Source organism: Coccinella septempunctata, chromosome 5, assembly GCF_907165205.1.
Source record: "Coccinella septempunctata chromosome 5, icCocSept1.1, whole genome shotgun sequence".
NCBI classification, from domain to species: domain Eukaryota; kingdom Metazoa; phylum Arthropoda; class Insecta; order Coleoptera; family Coccinellidae; genus Coccinella; species Coccinella septempunctata.
In genome coordinates this window covers 30216673-30243551 of record NC_058193.1, presented here as the reverse complement: position 1 = coordinate 30243551, position 26879 = coordinate 30216673, and the positions used below count along the sequence as shown (strand labels likewise).

Genomic DNA, 26879 nt, shown 5'->3' with positions numbered 1-26879 from the left:
ACATGATCGAACTAAGGAGGTGCGATTAAGTTCAGAGCCTGTTGGAAGGGTGATGACGTATTGGGTGGCCCTGTTAAGCCTACTTTTTAATAGCTACGTCAGGGCGAGCTAGCGTGTGGAAACACCCAAGTTCTTCCGATCTCCTAAAGCGTCTCTTTTCTACATCTTCTTCCTTCGAACCATACTTTTCTTGAAGTGACGTGTCTTTCCAAGATAACACGTGAGTCAGCGTGACGTGATAGCAGTTTGTGGCCACCCTAACAATCCATGCATATACAATCACTACTTTATTTTGCATGAACTGACAGCGCTTCTTAACGCATTCGTGTAAAAAGGAAGGAGGAAAAAGAATTAATAAGAATATGAAATATCTAAAATATTTATTAACACTCGGCTGTTATACAAGTATTATAAAAAAGTGATTTTACACATATCTCATGAGATTGCATAAAATAATGATTCGTCTAACACAACAAAGAGGTCCAATACACATTTTCAACATAACCCATAAGCTGTTTCCTGCAAATTCGAAATGAAATACAAAAATTGATCATATGATTAGACTAGAAAATTTATCGAAAATCCATGAATACTGCTTTAGCATATCATAAAATATATCTGGTCATGCATTGAAAAATCATGCTTCCTCAAGATCATTAGATTACATTGTTGATTCTTTCTAGTTCATGCATAAGTAGGTACAAAAATTCACGTAACTAGTTACTCGATTAGTATCTAATCTACTCGATAATTTTCCTCAATTTCACATTACATTTGGTTGAAAATACTGAAACAGTTTTATGTTCATAAACACGCTCGGAAATTTTGAAATATCAAGAGAAATTTTCGATGAAAATAGATCAAATTCTATTCACAGATTCATTAGGAACGGAGATTTCAGAAGAAAATTGCGCTCTGCGTGGTTAATGCGAAAAAAACCTGAATAACTCCAAAATTACACACTTGACATAGAAAACTTTTCGAGGTTATGTTTACTCTAACCGTAACCATTCATTTCTATAGGCAGCGCTGATTTTCTTCGAAATCCGAGTTGAAATTCCAATTGAAGCTTAGACAAAACGACAATTGGCCGTTTTGATATGCGATTCAAGATGTAAAAACGCGGCTATCCCCTCCCTCGCGAAATTAATCCCTTTTAATGCGCTTCCGACGTATTCAGGGCAGGCGCTTTCAGGCTTCCCACCCATCGTATTTACCCCCTATCCGATTGAATGCCCTCAGTTTTTGCCTCATATCCCGTACAGACTGATCAGTCGCATCTTCAACGGCTCAGGGCACTGTTGATAAAAGACAGTCCAGTTCTCTTCCCCGCACTGTTCCTTGAAGGAGGCCAATATCGACTTTATGCTCTCCTTCAGATCGAGCCGCATGCTGTTCCAAGAGGCCACTGCGTCACAGAAGTACATGAAGTTCTCCTTGAAGAAGCTGGGATGCGATACGACCGCTTTGCAGAGTCCCCTGAAAGCCAAATCCTTCTCCTCCGAATCTTTGACGTTCCTTATGAGCATACAGCAGTTTTTCAGAATCAAATCCAAATCCGGTACAGTTATGTCGTTGCTCACGTAACAAATTATGCAGAATGATAATGCTACAGTTCTGAACATGGGCCTGTTCAGATTGGAGTTCCTCAAAATATTGACGAATGGTACCATCATGTCCGATATGAAGGGGTGCATGGCGGAACCCATCACAGAACTGAGTTTTCCCAAAGCCCAAGCTGCGTTGTTGCATACACCCTCGTGTTTTTCATCTAAATTCTTGATCAATATGGGGATGTATTCGCTAACGGTGTTCGACAGATAAGGAAAACACAATATGATGAGCTCGCCATACAAGGCTATCGCCGTTTGTCTGATAAGGGACATATTTTCCATCATTGTGGTATGCAACAAGACCAATAAGTTACTGTTCATTACGTACTTGATGAAGTGGTTCTTGAGACCTAGAGCCATGCTGTATAAAACATCATGGGCTACATTCATAGGTTCTTTGTCTGGAACATCGTGCTCCCTGGGATTCTCGTTGTAATTCATCGTTGAATGTATAGTATCGGTTATTATTCTCAAGCAATGCCAGTAAACTACCTCTGAATATGGCAAAAAAGAAATTTCCAAAGCCGGAATAATGTTAGACAAACATTCCAGCACCGCTATGAAATTATCATCGGAATAGTTATCGCATTGTGAAAACTTGTGCATCAACTGAGGCATCAATTTGTTTATATATTCAGGTTTACTCAACTGGTTGCCTACCGATTGTGCGAGAGCACCTATAGCATCATATAATAGATACAGACTACGATATTGGAATCTCTGAAACCCTTGTTCAAATCCCTCCAGTATAATATCTATATAAGGTATGAGTTTAGCTTGAGCGGTCTCTTGAAAAATGCAGAAAGCGGAGATCGCAGCTCTCTGAACTCTCTTATTATCATCAATGAAATGTTTGAGTAAGACAGTCATTACTGGTATGAAATAGGTGTGTGGGGAGGGATCACTGTTGATTATCCAAGGTACATAACGTCCCAAAGTCCAGCAAGTAATAACTCTAATGACAGAATGTTCGTCATTCATTGAATTGATCAAATAATTAATCAAAAATGGAAGGTACGGCTTTAAGCCCATCATACATCCTTCAGCTACGGCGCCTAGAGCTAGAATCGCCGATTCTTTAATGTAGTAATCCTGGTGTGATAAAATCTCATTGAGGTAAGGTACTAGTAAAGGAAGTAGATCTTCACGAAACCTAACAGCAATTCCATCAAGAGATGCTGCGCTGCATTTCCTAAGCGTCCAACCAATATAGCAATCATCTACTTCTTCATTGAAATTATCTTCATCGTCACTGTAACATTCTTCATCTGCATTTTCCTTGTTCTGAATATTCTGATATCTAAAATTTTCAAAGAATCAGCTATGCCTTGATTTGATGAGAAAGCTCAAATATAGAGTTGGTGCTGAAAATGTTCATAGTACTCAAAAGTAGTGTGCTGAAAATAAAAAGAAGTAATAAATGTACTAATGAAAGATAGTAAATTATTCCAGGAGCTTAATGATGGCTACTGTTCACGAGGATTACATTTCCATCCATAGAAAGCAGGTGAAATAGGAGGTTCCATAGTATTTGGGATATTAACCCGCAGACCCACGTCACACTAGCTTGGTCGTCGTGGTTACGCTAGTGTGACGTAACTTCAGGGCATTTTCCGAAAATTCCAAACCTCCTATTTCGCTTCCCTTCTATATATATCTTCTTGGCCAGGGTCCTATTCTGTCCAAATTTAGATTCTGTGGTTTCAACCATAGATGTCTCTATTTCTGTGTTTGTCACCATGAAGTTAAATAGACCAGTGCATAATGGCTCATAAATAACAAGTGATTTATGCATGTCACAATGCTCAAGGAAACAAATATTATATATGATCGGACGTGAATATAATATATTTAATAATAAATGAAAGTAGAGTTAGGAAAAAAATTCAAATTGAAAAAACTTGGTGGAAATTTTATGGAAACAGGCAAATTTACTCAAGATAAAAAAATGATCACTGCTTTCAATAATTAAAATACAATTGGAACATGCTGTTTCACCATTTTTAGATATAACTTAATTTTTTGTACTGAATATCATCTGATAATTGCTCGAAGATGTTTATTCCTGAGAATTATAAGCTAGTAATAGAATTTATTGGGCTTTTTCACCATCTTGTATCAATCTTTCCTTGAAAGAGCCCAATAAATCCTATAACAAATTCTCAGACATCATTTATGGCACTGCAACAACTAGTAATATTCTTTTGTTTAAGATTCAAATCGCAAATTTTCAGCACAACTTCCATACTTGAGCCATAAAACTTCTCACCTATAAATATCTTTCGACGAATCCTTTTCATTGGAATCGTTACCCAAGCAGTCTTTCAGGGCCATCAGCTCATACTCAGAATACTTCATATTTTTCAATAACACTGGAAGCAGTTTTTCCATGTAAGGTGACAGTAGCTCCTTACAGTTTGACAGCTTGGTGGCAGTAAACCAAAATTCACAGGCTTGTAAAGCAACTTCAGTATCTTTATGTTGCGTTTTAGCCAGCAGATAAAGTATAACTTCATGCAAATGAGGCAATAAACTATCTTCTCTATTATCTAAATATAAGTCGAATGTCATAGAAACCTGTTTTTGCATCTCTACATCTTCAGAATCAGCATATTTCATTATATTCCTTAAATAGGATCCCAGGTCTAAAGATTGTTTGACAATCATAAAATACTCTTGAAGGAATTGATTGACAAGCCTGATAATATCATGATTGAAGGTACATTTCTCCTGAGAGAGCATTTCATTCAGTTTAGGGAATACTTTCCTAGTTATTCCATATATTTCTTCATCAGATTTGTTATTTCTTATCAGTTCTTCGCAGATTTTGAAGAGAGTGTTCAAGGCAATTTCACTAAACTCGTTAGAGGCATCAAAGGCGTTTATGAGAAATGGAACCAGCTCGGGCCAAGAAGCCAAGTTATCTTTGGCCAGCATAACAAGGACATTTGAAATACTAATTCGAATGTCTTTACAAGGATCTTGCAATAATCGCAGGCATTCTTGGCGTATTCTCAACAAATACTCTTGTGCTATCGAGTCATAAACTGAGTTTATATTATTTTTCAATAGAATACCACTCAAACTTCTTATTTCTTCTGAATAATTTGGGTTGGAAATTATAAATAGGAGGTAATATGTGAAATCGCCTATATTCTGTATCAGATTCAGCTTTTGCTGCACATTTTTTTGAATCTCGTTGTCAGGTATCAGGGCTTCTTGTAGAACTTCAAGAATTGAAAGCAGAACATTTTCTTGGGGTGTCCAATCTCCCCAGTTCATATTGATGTTTCAATTTTTAAAACACTGGAAGAATAATCAGAAATATGAGCAAGAAGCAAATGTAGTTGATGAAATATTCAATTGATCGATTCCTCCTAATGTGGTAATCGAATTTATTGAGGTATTGATATTTTACTCACCACAAAACAGTCGAAAAATTTGACAGCCGGTGCAGCAAGTAAATAGCGCGAAGTTAGCCACGGACTCAACATTTCTATGGTGCATAGAATTATCAAGCAAATCAATACTGACAATCCGAGATTTAAATATCACGCAACAGTGTCGCCAACGCAAATGACCGTTTATTTGAGCCTTTTTCAAAAATTGTATTTTTAAATACCATATTATCATTCTTCTCTACAGAAAAGATTAAAAGTAAAACCGATTACAGTTCAGCAGATGATAGAGAATGTTACAAAATTCCACAGCTGAAAGAACTGACCTGATTGACTTCCATTGGTTTATCTCAAAAAATACTTACTTAAATGTAGATATCCATGCGTATAATATAGGAAAAAATGAGGAATAATAAAATTGTTTGAAAAAGTTCAATTCCTTGGACAAACAATGAATTCTTCAATTTGTTGTCATTTTACAGGGAAGCAAATCTCAAATATCGTAATGTGAATAATTTTTCAGTAACTAAATGATATAGAAAAGAGATGTACTTTGGTGAAACCAAATTCAGCTATATAATATTGAAACAGCGAGAGCAGATTGAGTTACAATTCCAGTAACTTCTACAATTCAACAATTAATTTGGATGATAATCATGAGTCATGAACCACTCCTAAGGAAAAACTCTTTAAGCACCATTTGTTTCATTTGAATTCTCCCAGATATGAAATTACTTCATGACGAATCTAAGGAGCGAAATTAGCAAAAAAAGTGTACTCACTTATCATTTAAATACTGATTCGTCCAGTTGAAGATTGCACCAACAACTTCTTCTTTAAACAACCTATAACTAGATATTCTAACAGGTAGTTGATCATTAGGATCTAACGTTTCATGAAAATACTGAAAAAAATTGCGATAATCGTTCATACATTCGTCGTTTGCCATTTGAGCAATTAAAATATTGAAATTCACAAAAGGATATCAACATATACACATAATTCGTTGTGAAAATGAGTGGGTAGTCTAATTTGTACTAATCACTAAGAAACATTAGGTAATTCCTTATTATACTTTTAAAAAAATAGCTTTTTGTTCTATTTGGTGTTTTAGTTAGGACAAAAGGACATTGACAACATCGGTGTTGACAATTAAAAGGGCTAGGTTAAACCACAGAATATTAGACTTTTTGTGTGAGTGAAGAAAACGCCCAAACATTTGAAAATTATCGTAGGTACTGAAACAGCGATAAAAATATTGTACCATTTTTCGTATTCTTGATAATTTTTTATGTTTTTGTCTTAATATATAACGCGATGTTTGACGTATTTTCCCCAATGAATGCAGAATATTCAATATTACTCTGTTTTCTGATTTCGTAAAAATTGTGAGAAAATGATTCCCAACGGAAGGTGGTAAATACTCGCAGCAAAAATCTATCCTAATAAATATAATTCTTGCAAACAATACCGTCAAAACCTACTGATTTTAAAATAAGCAGTCTGAATTTATTTGGATTGCTAATGCCCTTATACTTGAGGCAGTATCTTTTTCAATGAGGATTTCGTCAGAATACACCATTAATCAATAATAAAAACAAAAATAATCAGAATTTTTTATTTTGCTAAAGAAAATCAATGATTTGATAACATATATATACATATCTAGCATACAACACTTTTTAAAAGAATTTTTTTTAGCAAATGTAAAATATAGTCACAAATTCTTTAAAAATCTCACAAACAATTTGAAATTGAACAAATTTATGAATAACCAAAAAATGAGGAATTGGACATCAGAAGTGTGCGCTTTGCTTTCTTCTTCTTACCCTTCTCACTACAACCTGATGACCCTACAGGAATGAAAAAAAGACCAATGTAGAACCATAAAAAACCTTTTTCCATCAAATTATTACCTGTCTGTTCTTGCCGAGACGCCTTATGCAGGGCTTGAGCTATAGCATCACCAATTGTCACCCTCGATTCAGGAACAAATTCCTGGTCAATACCACCATCTTGTTCGTCGCTTGTAGCTGTACAATTCGAATTGTATCTTCTTCTTCCCGATATATCGCTCAAACTTGTCATTTTCGATGAACTGGTGGGAATAGCAACTGATGGGCTTCTAAGACCTGGCCAGGGATTCGATTTTGTCCTCACAGTTGCTGCCATCTGGAACAAAACAAAAATTTGATAAGGAATTTCGAGGAGCGCCATTTCATCAAAGATATTACTCAATACTTCAATTGATTTTGGACTTTCATTCTATGTAGATATTACCTTGGCAAACGAAGGACCACTGCATTCCCAGCTACTACTGCCAGGCTCGTTTTGTTCAATGCCTGCATGAATATCTGAACCCGAGATGGGAGGGGACCCAAAAGAAGGGAACTGTTCTGTGGATTCCAGTGGAATATGAGTTTCTGGGTACCTCTTGAAGATTTTTCGGTCTTCTTCTTCTGCTATACGCATTTCGCGTATCTTTTCCTCTTTCGCTTTCTTCACCCGTCTCCTTTTTCTTTCCTCCAACTGAGCTGTGAATACAATTCAGATAATTTCACAGAATAACCTAACGGAGAACTGATCAATGTTAAATATTATATTGAATTTGGAAGCAAACATGAGCATATTGAGAAGCTGCCAATAGTATTCATTTAATTGTAGTAGAGGGGACTGACCTTGAAAGCAATTAATAAGTTGACAAGGTTAATTATCCTCGCATTTCTCTAGCACGAAAATGTCACATTTCACGTTGAAAAATCCGCGAAATTTTGAAATTTCGTGCAAAAAGACTGGAAGCATTTTTGCAATATGAAGCAATATTTGGGAGAAAACTTGCACATATTGAGGAGCTGTCTATAGTATTAATTCAATTGTAGTACAGGGGACTGACCTTGAAAACAATTAATAAGTTGACAAGGTTAATTATCCTCACATTTCTCTAGCACAAAATTGTCACATTTCACGTTGAAAAATCCGCGAAACATTGAAATTTCGTGCAAAACGGCGGGAAGCATTGTTGCAATATGACAAACTATCGACTACCTCAAAAAAGTAATTCATACCATTAAAGAAATCCAACGTTTCTTGTGTAACAACGGTATTGTCCAACTCTATCTCCATAGTTTCAAAAGGGCATGTGACCGGTAAGTGAGCGAGATACTTGAAGCACTTCCTGTACTCCTCACTCATGTAATCACTCTCTTTTGATAGAATCTTAGCTGTTATAGTGGTTGGGGCATACTCCAGGGAACCGTAGGTGTGCTTAAGCATTTTTACATTCAAACTGTGAATGTATATGTGTTGTCCATCAGATGCTGAAATTGAAGTTCTTTCAAATTGATACAAAAATTACCGGTGACCAACCAGAATTGGGTTTGAAATTAATTGAAAGCCATTGTTAACAAAGAGTGAGAGGTTTTGACCTGGCTGATTCCCGCCCTCTTCCTCATGAATAGGAAAAAGCTTCCAATTGATTTCAACTCCCACAAAAAAAAACAAACCCAACGAGAAAATGTGAAAGGTAATGAAAAATATCAAAGCGTTCAAATCTCACCTTGATAAAAGTAGATGTATTTGGGATTCATCTGACTTTCTGAATCATCTTCGGTAGGATTAGAAGCTTTACCTATTCCCTTCAAAGTTACATTAGGAGGGGATTCGGAGAGTCCCATTTCATTAACTCTATCCCCCAAAACCTTGGCCTCCCTTTCTCGATTATAGTTGGTGGCTTTCTCTATGAAACACACCTCAGAATCCTCAGCATCGAGCAATTGTCGTTCCAATTCCGTTTTTTCGCGATCGATAATTGAACAAATGTCGGAATTTTGGGCCAACAGCAGCTTACGGTACATTTTGGAGGGTTCGTCTTCAGAAAAGTGTATCAAGGAGTTTTCGTTTGAAATTTTCTGCTGTTCGGCTGGATAGGGCGTAAGCGAGTTCTCATTTCTCTTCATCAATTTAAAGGTGATGGTGTCACCAATGTTGAAAGTGTTATGAGGAATGATAATCACGCTGTGAATGGGGAAATCTTCATTATAATGGAGATATATACATATGCAATCATGTAGAAAAAGGCACTGAACTTGAAAACAATTAATTTCACAAGTTAATGAACCTCTCAATGTTTTAGCACATTTTATCGAACATTTTGGAATAAATTATACAAAATGGCTACTAGGATTCAGTGCGAATAGACTTGGGTCTTTTTTCTAGTTGCAATTATGAAAACGCTTTAAGTTCACCACCCACCTTTTCAAATCTCCTTCGTAAACATTTTGGAAGCAGATTGGACACTTTTGATAAGAATTGTCAGACAGATCCAAATAATGCAGAAAGCAAGACCAGCAAAAAATATGACCACATCTAGTAATTTTAGCTGCAGAGGGTGTACAGCGACATATCGGACATAATGGAAAGTCGTTCACTTGTAAGTTCTTGAAAACAAATTTCATGATTATTGTTGGAAAACTTTTAACCCAATACATAGAAAGTTCATAATAAAATTTACTCAGCGAAAAAAAATTATTCATTACATTAAACTTACTATTTGTTCAATGTAGTTCCAGTCCACTATAGCATCAGGATTGCTCAAGTGTTGTTTATAGTCTCCAGATGTATTAACAACAAACTGGCAGCTGTAGAAGAATCAAAATTAAGTAGATGGTACACCTAACATCTTGAAATAATTGCAACTTACTTAGCTTGAAGAAAGTGTTCTTTCACATACTTGTGTCTTTTCACACAGTGATTTCCATTTTTGTATTTTTTATTTCCATTTTCTCTTTGTACCCCATTTCTCGGAGCATACGTAAAATTGGTCAAATGGTTGATATTTGCTTTTTTACCTCCTGGCGTGTGAGCTGAGCCAAGTTCAGGCAGTTGATTTTCTAGGCTGGATGTCTCATCTCTAGCCACAGCATCTTGTTGGCCACGTGGCCTCGGCCGCTTATCAGAAGTTTTGGAACGTGGAAAACTTTTACGAGGAACCTCTGGCTTGACAGAGAGGCTGCCAGAAGCTGGCTCTCTACGGTAGCCTCCTTTTGCCAATGATTTACCATTATTATCTGAAAATTAATCGAAAAATAAAGATATCTTTTTTTTTAAACTTATATTAACCAAGCCTTCAAAGAAATCTGGAAGTACAACAATTTAGATAATTATTATACCATTTGACGGCTAAGACCAGTGGCGTACGGTCAGCAAACTGGATTGTGTCTGTTAATTTAAAACCTATACTAACATTAAAACTCATTCGTGGACTACCAGGTTTTCAATACAAAATCTTGAGTGCTGAGATAAATTGTTTCAACAAAATCAATATTCGACTGTACGCCACTGATTCGAACCTTTGGATATCGAGCAGTCCGATAACCGATAACTATGGAAATGTTTTCTGGACCGTGGTAACTCCTTAGATTATTAATAAAACATCTATGAGTTATTCTCCATCATCTTGGAAATATTTCATAATGCCTATTAATTCGTATCCGAAAATGGGAGCCTTCAAAGTGAGAAAAAATTTCTAAAATGATATCCACAAACTCTTTGTATTGAAACACATCATGTGCATCTTGCTGCGTTGTTTACAGTCGAGTTAAAAAAATAATACAAAAAAATAATATGACTATCTCCTTCTGTTTTTCATTAGGTCAAATTTTACAGACATTGTGTATTATTTAAATCTTTCTCGTGTGTGGCATTTATTTTCTTATTCAGTTATTCTAATTCACGCTACAGTTACCGAACCACGAAATTTCAAACCGGAGAGGCAGATAGGTGAATTATCCTAGGTTACGCCACTGGTTCCCTTTTTTTTTATTGTATGAATTGGTAAAAGAACTAATATTTCAACTAAATACGATGATATAAGCAATCAACAAGACAGATTTCCCCTCTCCTCGAAAAGTCAAGATTGTTAACACATCAATTCTCATCAGTAACGTGATAAAAGAATCTGTTCGTGAGCCGCCATGTTGTTTTGAAATCTTGATATTGAAACAAATTAGAAAACTTACCTTGTGTTTTTTTGTCAAAATTTGCCCCCTTGGCCAGAGGTTGAACTGAGCGGGCAGACTTTTTGTCCATGACGTATGAATTTGAATGAACAGCGTTCGAAGGAGCAAGAAACTCCGAAAGGAGGAACTACGCACGTCTTCAAGAGAATCATCTTAAAAAGCCATGTTTAAGGGTACTCTAGGTTAAATAAATAAAACACCTTTTGATGATGTCGTTTGTAAGACAAAAAGAATAGATGTTAACGTCACAAAAAATAGTTTGGGAGCTAAAAGACTCCCAAATCGTCGAAAACGACGAATTGCCAATTTACACCACTTTACGGACGAACCGCAACTGCTGCAGTAATCTAATTAATTGCCAAATTGCGCTTGCGTCTGTCATCAATGTCATCTAATTTTTTCTGGCATGATTTTTTTTTTTTCATTTTTTTGACGTATGAGGGTAGGTTCCTACAGATGAATCTGCTATTCAAAATTTGAAAACTAAAATATAATGAATCAACTTTTCAACATTTCAACTTCTCTATGCAAATTAATTTGATTGAAAAATGAGGAGACAACTGAGACAAGAGTACTTAAAATTTGAAAAAGTTTGTATTGTCAAAGTGTGAAATAATGGAATATGGCCACTCAATGTCAAAATACTAACATGTCAAACTGATTTTCATTTCACAGTATTTCCCCTTGACTTGATGAATCTGATATTTTCTTCCAAATAATTTGGAACATTTTGGATTGAATAATTAGGTTTAGAAATAACTAAAAGAATGGAAAAACCATATAGACTAAGTTGCTGCCTTTACGGCCATACTTTAGATGTAAGATCATTAGCAGTTTCATCAGGAAACGCAATTTTAAGCGGTTCAAGAGACAAATCCGCTAAATTTTGGAAACCCAACGGGTAAGCGACTACGAATTATCCGAGTGATGAAATGAATTTTTAAGTATTACAGGTTTAACGCGTCATATAATGAGTTCATATCTTATAAGGATCAAAAGAATTTTGTTGCCAGTGTTTTGTATCTAGAACCATCTAATGAATTTCCTGAAGGTTTAGTCATTACTGGTGGCAATGATAGTGTAATCTTAATATACAAACCTTCAGAGCCTTTTGCAACCTGCTCTATTAAAGAACATAGCAATACAGGTAAAATTAATGCTTTCTAAGCCATTACGTATACCTCAATTTTCAATGTGATTATTTTTAGTTAGTTGCTTATCAAAGGGAGTGGCACCAAATTCTTTTATAAGTGGTTCTTGGGACACTACAGCCAAATATTGGGTTCTCAGTAAAGACTCCCAAAACCAAGCCTCTCATTCAACTATGAAAGGACATACAGCAGCAGTATGGTCAGTTATTCAATTACAAGATTTAAAAATTGTAACTGCCTCCGCAGATAAGACTATCTGTTTTTGGAATACTGAGGGAAATTTGATCAAAACATTGAGTGGTAATTATTAGTAACATATCCTATTGAGAAATTCTGAAAATGTTTACCTTAGGTCATTTGGATTGTGTTCGTGGCCTTTGTGATTTACCAGAAATAAATGTCTTCATTAGCGTATCCAATGATGCTTCTATCAAATTATGGTCTTACGATGGATCAAATATGGATACCTTATATGGCCACACTAATTATATTTATAGGTAAGAAATGAAGCTCAAATATCATTGTGAAATTGCTTGATCTATTTCTAATGCTATGAATAATATTTTTCCCCTTCTAATAATCCTAATAAATAATCTCTGCCTGAAATTGGCATCTGCTAGTTTCCTTTTTTTTTCTATGATTTTGCATTTATAGAATAGGGTTATGTTTCAGTGTTGCCAAATGTAAAAATGGTATAAATTGTTTCGTCACCTCTGATGAAGATAGGACCGTTAAAATTTGGAAAGATGGTGCTAATACTCAAACGTTCCAGCTCCCTGCTCAGTCAGTATGGGCGGTAGCAACACTTGAAAATGGGGATATAGTAACAGGGTCAAGGTAAGATATTCTTAGGAAATAATATGATTAAATGTTCCACTTGCAAGAGAACTTATGTTTTTATTTTAGTGATGGTGTTGTCCGAATATTCACCCAAGATGAGGGTAGAATTGCAGATGCCTTCACTCTCTCTAAATATGAAGAAGAAGTTGCTGCATTAACTGTACAAAATAGCCAAGTTTTAGGGGGATATAAAGTTTCAGAGTATGTTCAAAACCTACTTAAAATTTGTTGGAACCTCTTATCCAATAAAATATTTTAGTTTACCTGGAAAAGAAGGTCTGTTAGAAGATGGAAAAAAGCCAGGACAAATGAAAATGATAAGGGAACCTACTGGTGTTGTGGCTTACACTTGGGCGGTTGAAGGAAATAGAAGTTATTGGAAAAAAGTAGGAGATGTTGTTGGTGCTAATAATGAAGACAACAAAGGCAAAACACAATTTGAAGGAAAAGTAAGTCTACAAAATATTGTTTACTCGATTTGAAAATTCTTCATAGATCAAGCTATGATGCGTTGGTTTATTATTTTCAGTTTTATGATTACGTATTTTCTGTTGATGTTGAAGATGGGAAACCTCCATTAAAACTCCCTTATAACATAGGAGATGACCCGAATAAGGTTGCTCAAGATTTTCTGGTGAAAAACTCTTTGCCTTTCGTGTACTTGGAACAGGTATAATGATTTGGATAATATTGTAAAATATGAAATGATCAATTGAATGTTGTAGGTTATTCAATTCATACTAAAAAATAGTAACCAACAACAATTGGCCACTACAAGTAATGAATATGTGGATCCTTTTACTGGTGGTTCTAGATATACACCATCAGGAAATAATCAAGCTCAATTTCAAGGCACTAATGTTGATCCTTTTACAGGTAAATATTATTTGGAAGCATTTTTACAAATGCGGTAGACAATAACCAATTCTTTCAGGCGGTAGCAGCTATAGTACAAATTCGGCAACAGCAATGAATATGCAAGTTTCAACAGGCTCCAACGCGGATCCCTTCACAGGTGGCATGAGCTACACTACTGCAAGCAACAAAGTCAGCTCATATTTTCCCCAGAAAAAATATTTACCCTTTGAAATTGGAGACCCCAATGTTATTTTGAATAAGTTGAAGGAATTCAATCGAAAAGTAGGCGATGGGACAAACTCGGTAGATGAAAATCAGCTGGAGCTGTTTGTCAGCTTATGTAAAGGAGTAGCTACAGATCCAGATGTTTTTGATATTATGTTCAAATTGCTAGAATGGCCAGAAGGTTTGTACATGATAAATTTTCAATATAGTTATTAATCGATATATCAACATAATTTTCAATGCTTCTAGACATGATTTTCCCAGTTTTGGATGTAGTGAGAATGGCAGTGAAATATGAAAAAAACAATGAAACATTAGTGGCCTTGTACGGTGATCAACTTATATGGAAACTCAAACATTTTATTAGCGAACAATGTTCTGTGATCAACAACAAAATTGTGGCACTGAGAACTCTGAGTAATCTGTGCCTTCACAGTCCTGGGGAAACATTACTATTCAACAATCGCTTTGATGTTGTTGAGAGTATTACCTCAATGAGGGCTCTTAATAAAAATGCACAGGTAACACATTTTAATTATGAAATAAATTCATAATCTTTACTTGTTTCTTCTTATTTAGGTTGCTGTGGCCACTCTTCTCTTGAACCTGACAGTTCTATGCCAAAAAAAAACTGATGATTTGGGACTATCGGTTTTAGCTGATGTTATTCAAGATATTCTTGCCAATCTTTCTGATCCTGAATCTCAATTTAGAACTTATGTTGCTCTAGGCACATTGCTGACGCCTAATTCAGTTGATTGTAAGGAAGTTAGACTTAAACTTAAGACCAACAGTAATTTTATGAAATTATTAAATGAACACAATTCATCTTATACTGGTGATATTGAAAAGAAAAGAATGGACTGTGCTAAGGATGTAACGAAATTATTGTAATTTCATTTATTTTAATAAACTAAAAACTTGTGTCTACTGGTATTTAATAAACTATGTTGTTTACACTTCCAATTCACCATTTTTAGCCTTAACACGAAGCCTTCTCTCTCTTTCATACTCTTTCATCCTCATCACGTAACTGAAATTGATCATATATTACTTTTAGCATAATGAGATGCTCCAAACTTACTCTTCATATTCGCAGGTCAGATATGCGTGCTTTTCATGGTGGCAATTAACAACCCACGGCCAATTTTTTTTTCTACAGACATGATAGTCGATCAATTTATGGGCACAATAATCACGAAATTCTAGTGGTATCTTTGCAGACATCATTTCTTCTTCAGTTACATGCATCACTATAAATTTAATTCTCAGTTTTTTTTTGTTTCAAAACCAAATGTGATTTATATTCGAATTATATAACCTTACCCCTTTCTTTTCTTGGCTTGTTGAATCCCAAATTTGGGTCGAAAGAGGGCTCCTTGGAAGGGTCTGGGACAATGTCAGGATTTCTATAGCGATCAATTCCACTATAATATATATCTAACGATTGCCCCATTTTAAAACAAATATAATTTTTCCACCAGATTCTTAATTCTTTTTTTGACTTTGACAGTATTTATAAATTTCAAAATTTAGGTTGACATTTGAATTCTTTTTTTGGTTGTATGTCAAAGTGTTCTTCTTTTTTGATTGATTGGAAAGACCTTGAAATTAAATGACGAAGAAATAACCACCACTGAACCCAATCTACGAATAAGTTCTTTATGATAGACAAACTGATTCAATATTTAGTGTTTTTTAATTATTATTCAAGCTTTCATCGAGTTCTCAGATACAGTCACAGAACACTAACTTTGCTTTTAAATCTGTGATTGATGCCACATCTCATCTGTGATCAAAACGTACCGTAAATCTATGGTTCATGTAGAAAATGATTCCAAATCCAAATGAAAATAAGGATTTATTGCATATATTTATTATTTTAAGAGTAACCGTAACATAAATTCAACCATATGACATCAAGAACTGAACCTTCTATTCCTACTAGTTCCGAATTTGTTGCAAAAAATGAATGGATGGTAAAGCTGAACCCTACATAACCTTAAATATTTGATACTCTTCGATTACCGATTTACAATTCCAGAATTATTAATATTCGTATTAAATCTTAATTCAATTCCATTCTTACAGATAAGACCTAGCTCTGAATATGAGAGCGAATACAAAGAATGCTCTTCCATTAAAGCTAGAATTAACCAATACTTCATTTTTGGGAAACCTATTGACTGCTCAAATTGGAAAAGAAACTCTATAAACGCTGCTAAATGGGAAGATTCAAAGGATGAGAAAGCAGCAGTAAGTGCGTGTGTCGTAGTATAAAGAAAAATATTTTTTTCTAACAATTTTAGGTAGAAGTTATCACCAATGAGCAACAAAGAAGAAAAGAAAGATTGATGTCCCAAATTAATAACGACGTTTGGGAGAAAAGGAGCTCACCACCTGAAAATTGGAATGCTCCGCTGCCCGATTATATACTTCAAAACTATAAAAATTCCTATTTACATTTTAAAGCCATGGAATGGAGAGGAGAAGCCAGTCGTACCACTGATTTCACTGCCCCTAGTCTATGTACAATATTATAATGTCAGTTGTTTTCTGCTGAATAGTAAACAATTTTAGTTGAAATCATCTTTAACAACTTTTCTTTACTTGCATATCATTCCTCACAAAAAAAATTAGTCTCAAAGAAGGTGCTATAAGTTTGTTAGGTCCTGCAAAGTCGGTGCTTTGTTACTATCTTGGATACGTTAATCACTTGTCCGTCGACTGTAGACTACCCAACATACACTTGTGCGCAAAATTAAAATTTAATTTAGTTTTCTGGATTTTCTCAGGCAACTAATCCTGATTCTTTTTCCTTCTTCGAATAATGAGGAAGATTTTGAGAAAAAATTGAATGATATCTATTAAGCCGTTTTCACGCGATGACGACCCAAAAGAGGGCTTTATTTTCATTATCAACAGCCAGCAAGTGACAATCACTTGTCAGTGGAGGGTAGACTACCCAACATACACATGTGCCAAAATTGAAATATCCTTTCAGAGACAACTTTTCATGATTTTTATTCCGTTTTATGATATATACCTAACCTTTTACGAAGGAAGGTTTAAAAAAAAATTTAAAAATCAGTTGAGCAGTTTCAAGTGATGCGACGACAATTCAAAACAGGGCTCCATTTTTATTCATAAAGATATTCTGCGTGTTCTCTCTTCGAAAACCTATATTTTCAGATTTATAGGGTCTCCACCAAAGATTATAGAGATTATAGAGATCTATAATCTTTGGTCTCCACTGTCTTGGGGACCCACAAGACGCAGTACTTATTTGGCATTGTATATTGTAACCTACCAAATAGAACCGCATGCGTCGGAGCATGCAGTTATCAGGGGCAAAAAACCTGGAGAATACCACGTACCACGGGTGTGCGAAAAAGTGTTCCATTTGCGACATGAAGCTTTCCAATGTAATGTTCAATTTATGGGAGAATATCAAAGAAAAAGTCTTATTCCTCACTCAGTATGCTTCATCTATTGTTGTCAATGTAACTACATACATGTTTCGGCTTTACGCCATCATCAGGTTACAATTTGATGAAACCTCAGAAGCTATATAGCATAGCAGAAAGGTTCTCTCCAACATTAGCAAAGCACCTCTAAATCGTCAACAGAAACACATTAATTCGCATAAAGTCCAAGACTGTTCTTAAACGAGAAACAAAAGAAAGTATGGTTCTCTAGACAACAATAGATGAACCATATACTGAGTGAAAAAAAAGACCTTTTCTTTCATCTTTTCCTGTTGATTATCCGTGTTTTATCTGGGAGCTACGTGTGAAGAAAGTTGAGCTTAGAATAATTCCGAAAAAAATGGGTTGACTTGAAAATTCGTCAAGACCGGACGGCGAACGGTTGTACTGAGGTGGATGGAATATTGGAATTTCAAGATTCATTACTAGAAGAGTTACGTTGCCAGAATATGTATCATTTTTAGCTTTACGATGATGTTTCTCGGGGATACGCGTGTCGATAAGTGATCTTCGAAAAATTCCTTAGAAGATGGGGTGGAAATCATATTTATCTAACATATTCAATACAAGGTTCTGTTTGAAATTCAAAGCGATATGGACTCAATATCTGACGACTGATATCTACCCTCCCTGAAATCACCAAAATCAGCTTCTACTATATATGAGACGTTAATAACAATCAAAACTTTTTTTAAAACTGACCGAACTAATTTTGACATACTCTCAATAGTATAAGAATAAACACTGACAATTTGTTTACATTTTTCCACCAATGTACGGTAACCATAACAAACTGTTCAATATACTTATATAGTAACTGTATATTAACAGAAACTGTCTCTGACTGTATAGAGGTACACCAATCTACCATCAATCTACATAATCTACAACATTGGTATGTTTTATGTATTGGTGCAACAAAAAAGCTCTCAACAGACAGAGGGTGGTTTTGTTTTCAAGGCATCATGCGTTCTATAAAATACTTGGTTGCAGGATCTGTTTTCGAAGCTTATGACATATCAGAACTATTTTGGATATAACGAACCTTTTGTATAGAATTTGAAGCAAAGAATTTTTCCATCGTCATAACATAGATTAAGCAAATAAAAATATTCTGATTCCGCTGTGGTAAACATGAAAGCCTTTGTTAACGTAGTTGATAATTCAAATAAACTTGGTGATAAGTTCGGAGTCGTAACCTTAGCTTCGAAGAACTTACAGAGATTACGCATTAGATTGACCTCTTCTTATTAAATTACTACACTAATAACATAATCGTTTTATATTTAGTGTGGTTCAGTTCAGTGTCTTGTCAAGTGAGTTAAAGATGAGGTCTGTTCTATTCGTTATTTTCGTTCTTTTTGGTGAGTGATTAGCCACATATCTACTAAATATATATGCATATACTTAACATGTGCTCTTTTTGAAAAAAGATGTATTTTCGAATACTTTAGACACATATACATATTTCGAAGCATCGTTTTCGAAAACAAACCTTTGAAAGCAAGAAGAAAATGTCTGAATTCTAGTTTATTAATATACATTATTGTTAAATTTTGTTTACATGTTTCGACCAAAAGATCATCTTCAGTACAAATATCCCCAACCCTGTGAGAAACAAGTAATACCTAAATCGTTTAAAACATTTATTCATAAAGTATCTACTTTTACTAGGGTTGATACAAGAATCTCAAACAACACAAATGCCATCTACTCGCTGAGAATTATTATAGATTGTGTTTTTGAGGATGAGTTTATTTGCTTTCTACTTTCTCTACTTTTGTATCGACCCTTCTACATAATCCTTCATTGAATGAGTGCGTATTAAATAATTTATTGTTTGTTTTTTACAAAGTTAAAAGTTGTTGTTGTGAAGATTCACTTTCAGTTGAAACATGTGAAAAATATCAATTATATAGGTATAAGGATATCAAAATAAACGAGAATTAGATCTTTTCTGTTTCTGTTTTTTACGTTATCACAGAGTTTTTAAGGTCATTATCAAGGAATCATGCACTGCTTACACATTTCTTCGCAACTATTGATTTTCACTTTTCACCCTGTATAATATATCTAAACATGAAAACATGTTTCATGTGACTAAATTGTTTATCGATAACCTTTGGCGTGTTCTCCTTTATCTTTATAGGAATCTTATTTATTTGTCCTAATGTTTTGTTTTGTTTTGTTTAGGAATTTCATATGCTCAACTAGATGTAGAAAATTTAGATACCATTGACGATTCTGTGCTCAGGGAAAAATGTGATTCAAGGGGAGGAAAGGGAACCTACGCTAATGTACAGGTAATGTCATAATTAAAATGTTTAAAGTAGTGCAATAGTTTGAAGTTTTCAGAATACATGAATAAGATTGGAGTATATTTGCGTTCATATTATCTTAATTGAAACTTGAAAATTAAACATAGTTCACCATTAAATAGGTACTTAATGAATTCTAGTGAAACAATCAATGGAGAATGAATTCTACCGAATGTAGAAAAATGTTTCTAAAAATTTCTGGTTTTGCGTATTCGACATTCGTGCGAAATAAAGAAGATAATAAATTTCATAAAGAGCAAACATTTCTGCCCAAGCTTTTCCTCCCTTTTTTTCTATTAATCAAAATAATTTTTTGTGTGATTCATTTGAGGATCAGATAAAAAAAGTCCTGAAGAGAATAGTTCAAATGATCCTACTCAAGGATGAAAACAATTCAAATTGAAATTGACAAACGTTTTATTACCAGTAGTTTCTTCCTGTACGTATAAACCACTCTTATTGGTTTACAGAAATCAAAGGAAGTCCTTCAAGTGCCATAAACGGTTACACCGAAGGGAATATGCCGAAGGCAAAATATATATAGGTACTCCTGAATGGTGCATTATATTTCTCTTCGAACAAAATGGCGTCTAGACCCTTTTTTTTTATCTCCGAACCCGGTCATTTCAAGATTCGTACGAAATTCTACTTGTTTATCACATTTTTAGTTTTTTTCCTCAAAAACCTTACGTTTCATGAAAAAGAGACAAGAAAGTTTTTCAAAATGGTCAAATGCTCACTAGTGAGCGTTCAACTTACTTTTGAGTAAGTTCTTTGAATTTCTGGTATTTTTATGGTATTTAGATAGCTATATAATGGTCATACTGAAAAAATTGGAAGATGTGTGTGGAATTTTGTGCTCAGAAAAAAATCTCAACATCATGAAGCCCTTTATTCCGAAAATCGTTCGTGAGACTTTTTTATGGATTTTCAACAGCCAGTATGTTTTTAACCGAGCCGAATTGGAAATAATGGATAGGGAGAAAGTGTTTTTTTTATCTCAGGAATCTTCTGTTGTAATAAACGTACAAGTCAAAGACTCATGCACCTTTATTTTTCTAGTATAATTATGTCTATTAGTGTTTCCCTCAATTTGCAACATCTTTTCCGCAGACCGCGAGGGACAACCTACAAACATGCATAGAAGACTTAGTGGACCTGGACACGATCAAAAAAGAGATCGAAGAATCGAAAAAGACCGGCTCTATGGACGAAGTTTTCGGAAAATACTGCAAAAAACGCCCGGAATTCAAGAAATGCGTCGATAAATTCTTGGAAAAACTGAAATTGTGTTTGATCGATGACGAGAGGAAAAACTTAGAAACTGTTTTGAATTTGATCAAGGAGCTTGGAGAGTTCGCCTGTTACAAAGATGGAGACAGAATAGCCAGTGAGTAGAATAAATGAATTTTCAGTGAGCAGTTTTGCCAAATTCAAATTTTTTAGTGTTTGTCGCTGAGGAAGGACCGGAGTGCATCAAAGCTCACGTTGAAGGAATCAAAACTTGCGTCAATAACACCCTGAAGCTGTCCACTACAAGCACAGTGGATTCCCTCCCTAGTTTCCTCAATGCTACCAAAGTGTGCGAGTAAGTTGACGTGTATTTCGAATTTGATCTTACAATTCGACTTGACTCTTTCTAGTCGCTCTACATCTTAACTTATGTGCTTTTGATTCCTTGATTGAATGATCGACCAATTTTTCCTTTCAGTGATCTCGCTAAAATACAACCCTGTATCGTGACCGAGCTAGAAATTTGCGATAATACAACCCCTGCCAATGTCGTGGACTCAGTTTTCCGGTTCATAAGAAAGAGGGCTTGCAAGACTGGAAAACAGAGAAGAAGTACGTATTTTTAGGGACACCAAGAAAAAACTATGAAGACGAGTTTATGTAATGTTTAAATCTGTATCATTCTTATTTTTTATTACGTTTTTGAAGGAAGAAAATAAAAGATATAGTTAAGATAGTATATTGTCTTTCGTGGAATGATTTCGAGAACGATCTAACGAGATTTCCAATAAGAGGTTTCATTTTGAACAGCACCCACTATTTTCGAGACTGTTATACAGGGTGTATCTGAATGACACCGAAAACATGAAAGAGGTGATTATTTGAGGAAAATTAAAGAGGGTATTTGGTATGAAATTTTTTGGAAAACTTCTCCCTGGAAAAGTTACACCCCTCCGAAGATAAACAACAAAATTGTTTTTCTGTTTTATTTTCCCTGTATATGACAGTGCGAAATCCTGGTACATATCGGTATTATTGTTTTTATGATTGTCATGCCATTGCAAAGCTCAAACTTCATTGAATTTTTTTCTCGTCAATGCTTAAGTTGCCGAAAAAACTTGTAGAAATAAAAAGTAAGTGTATGAATTGGGATTTTCAGCAACGTTTTTTTGAAAAGAAAATTTTCACCCAAAAAAAAGTTGTGATAAAAAATATCTTAGAGGTTTACTAGGTACTTTCTGAGCATACTTAAAGGTTGAAAAAATTCCAACATATGTTAAATTTCATTGACAAATGATATTTTGAGTTTTGTGTCTTTAGCTTAATATACAGGGAAAATAAAAAAGAAAAACAAATTTTTTGTTAATCTTCGGAGGGGTGTAGGTAACTTTCCGAGAGGTGTGTGGTTTCAAAAAACTTTATACCAAATACCCACCTTAATTTTCACCACAGGATCACCCCTTACATTTTTTTGGTGTTATTCAAATCTGCATAAGGATGTGTCGTTTTTGCCGTTTATGGATGCTATCCTGCATGAACGCATGCAAAGGGAATTTTTGCCATCGAAGCTATCGAAGGGTGCGAAACTCGTGCTTATGTCTGCAGATGCCTGAAGATGACCCTATTTTTGTGAGGGTCGAAACATGTCGCGATTTTAATAAAGAATATTTGGAGCAGACATGAAACTTTCTCTTCCATTGAAAAAGTTATTACATATTTATTCAGGATCGATGAAGTGATCATAATCTTTTCATTCCTTCAAACTTCTGTATTTCAATTGGAAACATATTTATGTGTGGGCTCTTTGGAAAGCTTACGGAAAATGGAATCCTACCATAATTTTTTATTTCTCTTTACTTCGTATATAGATATCAAATTAAACCCGAAAGTATTTCTTGAAAAATTAAATAAACTCAGTAGTTTGTCAATCAATAAATTAAAATGAAGACGCGGAAAAACCTTAACTGTATTCCAATGTACTTTAACTGATTTTTTGGCAATAAAATGGAATATTTTTCTACAACCCCTTAGCCACAACCCCACCCAACAGCTCAAGGAAAAAACGTCAGTAGATTCCTTTTTTTTTGACACATTCCAATTATGCATTATTTTGAAGAAGAATGATGAAAATAATTTTGTGTTTTACATTTAACTATTGTGCTCAACTTGTGCAGTTTTTCATATATATAAAATACCTACTTCTAAGGTGAGTATTAATGAGCTGATTGGCAATTTTCGTCAATTGAAGGACCATTTCGAAAATTTCATTCCAAATATGTTTTCGAATAATGATCACATGATATCTTGTGATGTTTTATGACTAATATGTATCTGTATTCAAAAATATCAATAAATACTTGTTTTTCGTTATGGTCCATTATTCGAAACCCCATAATAAGAATCCTGAACCAATTAACATAAAATACAATTAATACAGTGTGTGTCCGCCAGAAGACCCTATACTTCATAAGCTAAACTATTATGAAAAAAAAAAGTAAATATCAAAATTACGATACCCTTTTCGAAGATGGATAAAGTATAAAGGTCTTGAAAATACACACTTGTAGTTCAGAAGAAAGAATAGATATAGTAGAAAAATAATCAAACGAATCAAATACTTATTTAGTTTTTTAATGCTTTTTTATAGAAGGCGTCAAATTTGTAAAATGGAATCATATAGGTACTAGGTATACGTTTTTAACATGTAGCAAAACTGATGCTTCTGAAAACATTCTGTTTATGTTAAGGGCTCAAAATCTTTTTGAGTTTCATGTAACATGCAAGGTATATAAGGTCTTTTTCTGGCGGAGACATTGAAAAATGTGATCGATTAATGAGAAATTGTTAATGAAAAAAAAAGGGAAAGTGATCTTCGACTTCAGGTTCTTATTTATGATTCAATTTTTCTTTTTCTTTTCTAGGTATCATAACTAAAAGATCTTTACCGATTGCGCCAAGCTATTTGAAAAAACTCATCAATACTTATGTCAAATTTGCGAAGTCGAAATGTAAAGGAGAGGAAGAACTTCAGAAGTTGGAAGTGAGTACTCATTGACATTGTCATAATTGAAAGAAATGTATATTTAGGAATTTCGACTTGTGGGTTTGAATTAGGGACATTTCGTAAAAAAAAATGTGGGGCATTACAACGCTTTTTGGAAAAACAATTGTGTTGCATTTCAATTCTTTTTTCTTTTTTACCTATGTCTGTCTCTAGATGGAACAATTTTTAGGAAGCACTGACAAAAACGGAGCAGTGCGTCGTAGATAGCGCATATCATAATGCATTATCACTTTTCAATCCTCGGAAAGTCAAAGAAGATGTCTTAAATTGTACCACAGATTTCGTAAAAGCTTCAGAGAATTGCTTACCTGAAGACGAAAAGTATTTTCCCCAGCTTTCGATGGACTTAATGGGTGGACTGATAGATTTGAGCTTAAAATACAAACGAAACATAACTAGTGAGTATTGGAGACTTGAAAAAATTAAATGCTTCAATTTGAACCATGTTTTTCAGCATCATCTTGGAATCCGGAGGTCCAGCAGTGTTTCCAAAGTTTGAAATATCAAAGCAACAAACAGACTTTAAAGAAATGCTTCGAAGGAGACGTGACGCAGAGCAAATTGGGAAATTCGAAGGAATATATTTGCGAGTACGTCATATTTCTCATTACCTATCAGGGTCCTTTTTGACATAAAAATTACACCAGTTAGCAGCGACTATTTTTCAACGTTAGTGATAGAGATGAAGGTTGATTGTTTTATTATATTCCTCAATATTTACTGCCCTCTCGTATTAATTAATTATATCTAAATTTTTTGGAACAAAAAAATTAGGACAGCCTATACTTTTATCTACTCTCCAATTTTTTTTCAAAAATTGTAGAGCTAAGTAGCTAGAATTATTTATTGGATTAATGCAAAAAAATTGTGCTGTAAATTTGAGGTTTGAGTTGAAACGTTGACTCATTTTATCGTTGAGGACCTTTTACATAACATTTTTATACAATTGGCAACGTTGTAATACGTTTATTCAAAAAGTTTTCTATGGAAATATCCTTTTGAATTTGATTCTTTCTGTTTGCTTTAAGTATATAGAAGTAATTTTCACGAAAACCATGCTTTTTTCTAGGCAACTCCATGAGTTTAAAACATGCGTAACAGACGCTATCACATCCATTTGCGTGCAAGGTATTTCAGTGGATGAATTCAAGGAGGAATTTGAGAATCTATTCAAGAAGCCTTGTGAGAGTATATCGAGTGAATAAACTGTTGTGTCTGTTGTTCATATTTTGTTGAAATAAATTCTTCAGGAACTTGATATTTTCAAGTTTTGAAACAGTATCTGAACATTGGGGGTTTGATTTCAGTTCATCTGTTCCTCAATTCTTCTATTTCTACTTGCAGAACAAATTAGATTTGTTCCGTCATTTGTTAGGAATTTATTCACAAAAATATATTATAACTTGATTATGTTTTCGCAATATTAGGTCTTGATTGAACTTATCAAGTATCATCTCCCGATTTGTATTTTGATATCGCATGAAAATATTCTGAAATCCAACTTGATTGAAAAATATTTTACCTATTTACGTAAAATCCCTAATAAAGTAACCAGTCAGCCTGAGGTAATGTTGAAAGTTGAAGAGCTCCATTATATCTTAATGGCTCAAAATTAATCCTTCAGTCTACTGATAAACTTGTCAAGTTGGCAACGTCGCTCCACTAAATAGTGGAGCGACGTTGCGAATCCGGCTCGAAGGACCAAATGATCCTTCGAGCCGGATTCTCCGGTTTCGATGCCGGATAGCCACCTTCCGGAGCTTGTGAGAACTATCCGCTCATTCGTCTGACCCGACACGCTCTACTGCTTGTATCTCCCTATTCTATTCTCCCTATTGAAACGGTTTATTGGAGAAGAGGAACGCTCTATCCGCGACCTACACGATCGCTTTCTGCCGCTAACAAAGATGTCGCCCTATTAGTCCGAGAGTCGGGTTCAAAATGGCAACAAACAGTGTTTGACTACCTGTGAAATCCGCTGTATGTTTTCGTCGTCCTTTAAGTTTTCCCCGTTTTCACTCGCCGGAAAAACAGAGTTCGGTATGTGGACGATTTTGGTTACGGATTCGTGTTGAAAAATTTGAAATCCGAATGTTTTAATTCAACATTTTGTGTTTGGAGAGTCATTGCACCTGCTAATTAGAGGTCTGCACAGGGAAGGGATAAAAAGGTAAAGGTGAGATGAATGAATGCCGAGGAAATGGTATTCGATTCTTTGTTTTTTTCCTACGTAGCTTGTTGGTATTGAAAAGTAAGGGTAGTATTCTATTGAAATTCCTATTCAGGTAACGAATAGGCGCAAAAAACAAATAATCTTGTTCGTGAATGTGAAAACGCTGGAGGTATGTAATTTTTCAAGAGTTCTAGCCCAAGAGCCAGGCAACTGTCTAAGCATGATTTAAACGCATTCTTGATTCACCAAGCGTCTCTTTAAATACCTGCCAGCAATTTATGATTTCCGTTCATTGCCTTATGGATACATGTAAAATCATTTTTGCGTTCCTGGATGAAGTTCGGCTGAACACTTTTTGAAAAATCATTACGTATATTTCATTTATATTCATTTTAAGAAAAAATTGGATTGGAATATTGCCTTATTGAGGCCATTCAAATAGAACATATCGGATGAGTCAAAATCATCCCCTAGGTTAAGAACAGGGTAGGACTGGTACAG

The 26879-nt window shown here is 34.7% G+C and overlaps 8 protein-coding genes across 13 annotated transcripts in view; 4 read left to right on the top strand and 4 right to left on the bottom strand.

Moving 5' to 3' along the window:
• LOC123313693 overlaps positions 1-6153 on the bottom strand; it is a 54710-nt gene extending 48557 nt beyond the window's left edge. The window contains exon 1 of one of the 2 annotated variants that reach the window (XM_044898671.1): positions 5794-6153. In XM_044898671.1, coding sequence (XP_044754606.1) covers positions 5794-5960 — 167 coding nt within the window. In that variant the 5' untranslated portion in view covers positions 5961-6153. The remainder of the gene's footprint in view (positions 1-5793) is intronic. The other variant, XM_044898672.1, reaches the window with a different exon arrangement.
• LOC123313695 (transportin-1-like) lies at positions 366-5317 on the bottom strand. Its single transcript, XM_044898673.1, has 3 exons — positions 5036-5317; positions 3883-4919; positions 366-2913 (listed from the first exon to the last, which is right to left on the bottom strand). The coding sequence occupies exons 2-3, from the start codon at positions 4893-4895 to the stop codon at positions 1251-1253; spliced, it is 2676 nt and encodes an 891-aa protein (XP_044754608.1). The 5' UTR covers positions 4896-4919; positions 5036-5317; the 3' UTR covers positions 366-1250.
• Positions 6154-6615: 462 nt separating the features above from the next.
• LOC123313455 (RING finger protein 10) lies at positions 6616-11386 on the bottom strand. The gene is made up of 9 exons (XM_044898344.1): positions 11029-11386; positions 9711-10077; positions 9558-9648; positions 9263-9447; positions 8568-9025; positions 8077-8328; positions 7292-7545; positions 6928-7183; positions 6616-6864 (listed from the first exon to the last, which is right to left on the bottom strand). The coding sequence occupies exons 1-9, from the start codon at positions 11096-11098 to the stop codon at positions 6776-6778; spliced, it is 2022 nt and encodes a 673-aa protein (XP_044754279.1). The 5' UTR covers positions 11099-11386; the 3' UTR covers positions 6616-6775.
• A 300-nt stretch (positions 11387-11686) lies between these two features.
• On the top strand, positions 11687-15028 carry LOC123313707 (phospholipase A-2-activating protein). The gene is made up of 12 exons (XM_044898690.1): positions 11687-11929; positions 11982-12175; positions 12237-12479; positions 12532-12676; positions 12852-13016; positions 13086-13220; positions 13279-13468; positions 13549-13689; positions 13745-13895; positions 13954-14283; positions 14352-14623; positions 14682-15028. Exons 1-12 carry the CDS (start codon positions 11796-11798, stop codon positions 14994-14996), a joined length of 2415 nt encoding a protein of 804 aa, XP_044754625.1. The 5' UTR covers positions 11687-11795; the 3' UTR covers positions 14997-15028.
• LOC123313708 (NADH dehydrogenase [ubiquinone] 1 beta subcomplex subunit 7) lies at positions 14972-15632 on the bottom strand. Its single transcript, XM_044898691.1, has 3 exons — positions 15429-15632; positions 15187-15355; positions 14972-15135 (listed from the first exon to the last, which is right to left on the bottom strand). The coding sequence occupies exons 1-3, from the start codon at positions 15556-15558 to the stop codon at positions 15057-15059; spliced, it is 378 nt and encodes a 125-aa protein (XP_044754626.1). The 5' UTR covers positions 15559-15632; the 3' UTR covers positions 14972-15056.
• A 275-nt stretch (positions 15633-15907) lies between these two features.
• Positions 15908-16691, top strand: LOC123313540 (UPF0545 protein C22orf39 homolog). Its single transcript, XM_044898467.1, has 3 exons — positions 15908-16081; positions 16194-16358; positions 16412-16691. Exons 1-3 carry the CDS (start codon positions 16016-16018, stop codon positions 16643-16645), a joined length of 465 nt encoding a protein of 154 aa, XP_044754402.1. The 5' UTR covers positions 15908-16015; the 3' UTR covers positions 16646-16691.
• Positions 16692-18795: 2104 nt separating this feature from the next.
• LOC123313821 lies at positions 18796-25492 on the top strand. The gene is made up of 9 exons (XM_044898860.1): positions 18796-18954; positions 19784-19893; positions 21022-21298; positions 21355-21496; positions 21620-21753; positions 24063-24181; positions 24375-24603; positions 24660-24795; positions 25275-25492. The coding sequence occupies exons 1-9, from the start codon at positions 18918-18920 to the stop codon at positions 25408-25410; spliced, it is 1320 nt and encodes a 439-aa protein (XP_044754795.1). The 5' UTR covers positions 18796-18917; the 3' UTR covers positions 25411-25492.
• Positions 25493-25938: 446 nt separating this feature from the next.
• Positions 25939-26879, top strand: part of LOC123313270 (protocadherin-like wing polarity protein stan) — a 32029-nt gene continuing 31088 nt past the window's right edge. For 2 of the 5 annotated variants that reach the window (XM_044898088.1, XM_044898085.1), the window contains exon 1: positions 25940-26375. The gene's annotated coding sequence lies outside the window, so the exon portion shown is untranslated. Of the gene's footprint in view, positions 26376-26879 lie in introns of all 5 variants that reach the window. The other 3 variants (XM_044898090.1, XM_044898089.1, XM_044898086.1) reach the window with 2 other exon arrangements.